Source organism: Meleagris gallopavo, chromosome 20, assembly GCF_000146605.3.
Source record: "Meleagris gallopavo isolate NT-WF06-2002-E0010 breed Aviagen turkey brand Nicholas breeding stock chromosome 20, Turkey_5.1, whole genome shotgun sequence".
Classification (NCBI taxonomy): domain Eukaryota; kingdom Metazoa; phylum Chordata; class Aves; order Galliformes; family Phasianidae; genus Meleagris; species Meleagris gallopavo.
Genome location: NC_015030.2, coordinates 8,218,994 through 8,224,865, shown reverse-complemented (window position 1 = coordinate 8,224,865; position 5,872 = coordinate 8,218,994). Strand labels below are relative to the sequence as shown.

Below are 5,872 nucleotides of genomic sequence, written 5' to 3'. Positions count from 1 at the left end.
AAAAAAAAAAAAGAGGGAAGTAATAGGGAGACTTTCTTAATGTAAAAATGAAAATTCTTTAGGATATCAGAAAACACAGATTGGAAGGAAAGAAAAACTAACTAAGACCTCTTTAAGAAACGAGGTGTACATAGCTTTAGGAATGTAGGCAGAACACGTGTGCTTACTTTAATAAGTTGAATTTCTACACTGAACTTAATTATCTGATGTGGACTGTTTGGATTTGGTACAGAACTCTGCTGAGGTTTTGATGTAACTTAATAAAACTATATTAAATAGGAAAAATGGATTGCAAGTTTTTTTTTTTGCTTCTGTGTGATACTGCAGTCTTAACTGGCAGAGTTGTTCTCAGTGGTTTTTGTTTAACTTTTAGATAAATGCTGCTAGCTATCTGCAAGTGCTGTGTTTGGCTGAGAATCTACGAACAGATGTAAAAGACTTAGCTGCTTTGTTAACCACAAATAACTGTGATATCAGACAAAGTGTTCTCTACTTACAATTCTGGGTTAAAAGTGGAGGTGGATACTTGAAAGACAAACATCTGGCGCTTCAAGGTAGGTTGATTTTAATTAAAAAAAAAAATTGTCCTATCTTAAGATAACTGATTAAAATTCATAACAATGGATGAATACAAGCTAACTTTCTGTAAGATTTGTAAAGATTTGGTGGGTATTTTGTGGTTTTGTGGTTTTTTGTCATTGTTGTTAATGTGTTCTCTTGTACTTCAAAACCTTATATGAATACATATATTTTTAATATATCCCTTATGCATATTTATCTTCAGAATAGCAAAACTGCACAGAGCAGAGAGCCAGTAGTTGTCTCCCTTCAGCTCAGAGTTTGCAGTTCTTTATCCATTAGTGGAGTTAGAGGTAACTCACCTAGAAGACAGAACTGAAAAAGGAGAAAAATTGGATAATTACTAAGGGAGCAGCCAAAGGATACAAACGATAGAGGAGGAATATCTTCAGTGTGAGTGTGTTACAGAGATATAACAGAGATAATTTCTAATGGCGACTTGCAAAGAAGGGAGAATTTGAGAATTAAGGAAATAGAATGGGCAAGATTGGGGCAATTTCAGTTTCTGTATGCATTCAGAACTGCAGTATTCTTTGTAAAAGGAATTAAGACAAACTGGAGGGGGGAAAAAAACCTGTAAGCTTATAATGTAGCTTTTTTCAAGTCATGTACATTGTCTTTGTGCAGGAGATGAAACAAATCCAGCAGATCAAGCAATTAATTCTGAAAAGACTACAGATCCCAAGATTGACTTTTCTCATGATGCCTCACCTCAGGAATTTCCAAAATGTGATACAGGCTGTGTAGAGACATTGCTTGGCCTTAAGAATATCCTGTTGCCATCAGAAGACTTGATCACATTTCTTAAGGTATTTTTCTAGTTGACTAGCTAATACCTTGATAATTGCTAGATATTTCACTGTAATTGTCACTAAGAATATTATCTTGGAAATCTTTTTCAAAAAGTTTGTTGCCCAAGTTAATATATTCTCTAGTAATTAAGCAAAATGCAAACTGAAACAGTTGGCAGAGTACCTAGACCTTTGCCTCATAACTAAAGCTGGGAATATGAGGTCTTCTGTAATATTTTTTTGCATTAAAATACATTTTTAATATATATTAATATACTTTTCCACAACTATTATTTTACAGCAGAAGATCACAACCAAGGAGAACTGGGATAAATTTATACAGCTTCTCACAGAATTCCAGCTGAAGAAGGTGGATTTTATATATAGTAATCTTGAATTTCTTCTCCCTTTACCAGTGAATTACCTTTCAAATCAGTCTGAAGCATCTAACCCTATACCTGAAAGGACTACCATAGTTTCTTCAAAGAACAGTTCCTGTTATGGGAAAAGTAACTCTGGGAAAAAATCTAAAAAGACAAAGAACAAGAAAAGGCTTGAAGAATTGGATGATAGTGACTTATTTGATACTGGGCTGAACTATTCAGCTGAATTCATAACTTTGCCATCAGATAGTCCTCCACCATGTGCTGAAGTGAATGAAGAGGAATCAAAATTGATGAATAACAGAAAAGGAAAAGAAACAAAAAGCAAAACCCCATCAAATGACAGAAGATCTGCTCTTGTTGTTCAGTGTCTGAATTCTCTGACTGAATTTGTGGAGGACATGTCTTTTTTGGATTGCTGTGTAAACAGTATTGCAAAGGAGCCACTAGAGTTCTCTAAAGATGAAGGATTCACCTGGATGAATGGCAAAATCAAAAATGGTCTGTGTGATGAATTCAGTATTGAAAATACTGACTGGTGGAGCTCTCAGAGCTGCAGTGAAATAAAAGCAGCTATTGAAGCGCTTAGTTTTAACAAATGTTCTGTTAGTATTTCTCAAAACTTGGAAGCCTCTTTGAGCACAAGTAATACACCTGAAAGTGATCAACTTGAGGGACTGACTTTGCATATGTCAGACACAAGAAATTCTGTATCTTTCAATCAGTCAGCTGATTTAAGGTAAGGCTTTGCTAATATTTCTGGAGTTATTTGTCCAGAAGAGCATTTCTCAGTGTGTAGGACTGCTTCAGATACTATGCCAATATGAATGTTTTCAGTAGGCCTGAGAACACTGGAATAAGTTGTTAATTTTGCTTAAATAAGCTCAAATTAACTGCTTAGCAGTTGCTGCCAAAACTAACATTTGAATACCCTGACCATAATGTTCAGGAATGGTGGCCTTAATCTGGTTTATATACTTTAAATCAATTCACACGCCGTTACTCCAGAAAGAAAAACAAAAATTTAAAGGAATTTAAAGGCTTTTTCCAAGACAGTCAGTTGAACTGAAATTGGTTAAATTGGTTCTGAAGGTACCAGAAATGCAATTTTTTTCATCTAGTGCCTGGTTATATTGAGTCTGTATTACATGTGTAGATGCTACCTGGTGAAGATAAATGTAATTCAGAGGTACTGCATTTCTGTAAGTCAGTACCCAGAAGAGCAATGTCAAAATAGACGTATCTAACCTGGGACCATATGTGGCCAACATATATCCAGAATGGCAGTTACCTGATTCTTCTATTTTTTGAAGACCACAGATGGTTTTGATTGTCTGATGGATGTACTCAACCTCACATACTTGACTAGATTGTGAAGACCTCCTCAGACTAGACTCTGTAATTGAGCTAAGAGCACTGGGAAAACAGTCTTCAGCCCCTCACGTTTCTAAGGGCATCTCTGTGATGCTGTGTAAGTAGTGTAGGATCAGAAGTTGCAGGTATCCATTGAAAGCAGTTTTGGAAATCAGTATCTCCTTAGCGGTTTTAGTCAAGTAGATTTGATCTTAAAGTTGCAAATACATTCTTGAACAAGAAACTATAAAGTTTCATTCTTTATTCTAGCATCCATAAAAAAGCACAGAAGAGGCTGGCAGTCATCAGAACTGTATTTTCCAGAACTCCTTTGTGCCTTGGAAATAAGCAAGCCAGCATACTTGAGTATCTCCCTACTCTTCGCAGCATTTGTAGGTCTGAGAAGCTTAAAGAGCAAGGAAAGACAAAAAGAAGGTAAGCTTTGGTTTTCCTAAATCTTGCTTCACTTCAGTATGCAAGGTAGTTTGAGAACTTTAGTAAAATATTTTCTTAAATCTTTCTAGACAAAAAGGGTGGATGTTGCTTTTATAAATGTTTTACCTATCATTTGGAAGTAGTTTTGTCATCTTGTAGTCACTCTTCCTTTTTCTCTCTTTAGGTTTTTGCATTATCTTGAAGGAATTCATCTTGAAATATCCAGACAAGCAATAAACAGTCTGTCTCTAGACTTCCCTTAGAATCACTAACACCAGAAATACTTTGTGCCTAATGGTGGTATTCTCACCATAATTGCAGGGTTTTTTTACTACGTTATTTTATTGTATATTCAGAGCCATTTGTATATTAAATTTCTATAATTATTTAAAATTCTGTAAATATCTATTGTCATAATATTGCTCTCCACATCTGAAATGTGGGTTTGTTTGGTGCTTGTCCAGTACGTGCATTTAGAATATTAAATGCACCAACTGATCAGTTGGTACTACTTTGGTTTCAAACATGGAACTGTCTCAGCTTCGACAACTTGTTTTCTTTTTCTCCTCCCCTTTGAGGAGATGATTGACTAAAATAGGCCTGATTCATTCAGAATTTGCAAATGTGTTAAATAATCCAGAGTGAGAAGGGAATAGGGAGAGAAAGCAATTGCTTTTCTGAAATGGAAACGACTAAAATCCCTCCTCAGTAACACATGGATAACCAACTAAGTCATTACAAAGCACTGTGCTTCCATGTACATATATTTGTATACATTGGTTTCACTTCATTCATATTTACAGCTGATCTGCATGTTAATCTCCTTAAAAGAATAGAGAGATGGATCCTGTAGTACAAGATGAACTCAGACATTAGGCGTGATTTTGTAAATAACAATTATTCGAGTATTACTTCAAATTCAGTAATATTTAATTACTTCCACTTTTGTATATTGTGTTCTATTTTTATACTTCATCTTGTATTTGACTTCAGCCTCATTGTTTGTGATAGCATCTGTTTTTATTCAACAATTTATCTGATAGAAGTCTTACTGTTCATATCAGAAGTGTCCAAAACTTTGCAAAGTCTAGAACATAATGTTTTCCATCTGTGAAAATGTATTTGAGGTTGTTCTTAACTGGAACCACTTCATCCATGTTCTTTTCTGACTTTGTATTGCAGTTTCACAGGGTTTTTTCTTCTCAAACAGGGATTGTTGCAGTATGGTAGTGCTCTGTTTACCTCCTTGTTTCTGTAATAAGGCCATTTTCTGGTACCTTCTGTTGTCATTTTTCATGAATGAAAAATAATTATGGAAACAGTAAATTATTTGAAATAATGGTGCTGTAGATAACCTTTACACTTTACTCTTTCAGTAGCAGAGAACTATCAGTGAGTGAAATAAAGTGGTGGCTGTTAAAATTTTAATGGCTTGTGCTGCTGAATCAATGGTTATTTTTTTACCAAATCAATTGTTTATTTTTTACCAAAAAAATAGGATCACTTCTCTATAAAGGATCACTGTCCTAGGTGATTATAGTGTGGACCTACATCTATCAGAAAAAGGCTCTATAAACTATTGTTCATTTCAGGAAGTAAATGAGAAAGATAAATGAGGAGTGAGAGGCAGCTCCTCCTGAAGTTGGTTGTCTGGTTCTAATAATTGCCTTAAGAATTTTTGTTCAGGAATCTCCAAGTTGGTGCTGCGTCCAAAAGGTAAGGTGAATTCAACTATTTTTACTCTTTGATCCTCTGATCTGTGTGACCTGTGTGCAATTACCTCATGAAAACAGTTGCAGCCCTTTTGAATGAAGGATACTCGACATGGGATGGTTTGAAGTACTTACTCTTATACTGCAGTAGTCAGGAACTTCAGTAGTTCAGAACTGAGTGAAAAGAGGCTGAAGCAAGGGCTCCTACCGCTGTTGTGCCAGAAAAAAACCGCTGTCCAGAAGGGCTGGGGCTGGTGCTGAGGGAAAAATGAGCCGTGCCCCGTATGGGCTCCCTGAAAGCAGGAGCCTTAGCAATACTTCTTCAGACCGGAAAGAGGGAAGTTGGTTGTGGGCAGCTTGTGCGCTCAGTTCGGGGCTGTGCGATGATAGAAACTTCAGTCTGGGCGCGTTGTTAGCAGCGCGGCTATAAGTGCTGCAGCAGGGCTGCTCGCAGCTCGCCGCGGTTCCCGACCGGTACTCGCAGTGCGCCGGTTACCGACTCCCGGTGCGGAGCCTGGGCGGCCCCTCCGCGCGAGGCGGCCCCAAGGAGTTCCTCCTTTCGCCTGCCGGGGCCGAGCCTCCCGCCGGGCTCCACCCGCAGAGCTCCGCGCCGGGCGGC

At 37.3% G+C, this 5,872-nt stretch overlaps 1 protein-coding gene across 1 annotated transcript in view; it reads left to right on the top strand.

The window, feature by feature from the left end:
* Window positions 1-4,969, top strand: part of ATAD5 (ATPase family AAA domain containing 5) — a 17,018-nt gene extending 12,049 nt beyond the window's left edge. Inside the window, 5 exon segments of the mRNA XM_010721679.2 lie at window positions 374-554; window positions 1,207-1,388; window positions 1,672-2,492; window positions 3,377-3,541; window positions 3,726-4,969. Coding sequence (XP_010719981.2) covers window positions 374-554; window positions 1,207-1,388; window positions 1,672-2,492; window positions 3,377-3,541; window positions 3,726-3,804 — 1,428 coding nt within the window. The 3' untranslated portion in view covers window positions 3,805-4,969.
* The last annotated feature ends 903 nt before the right edge of the window (window positions 4,970-5,872 follow it).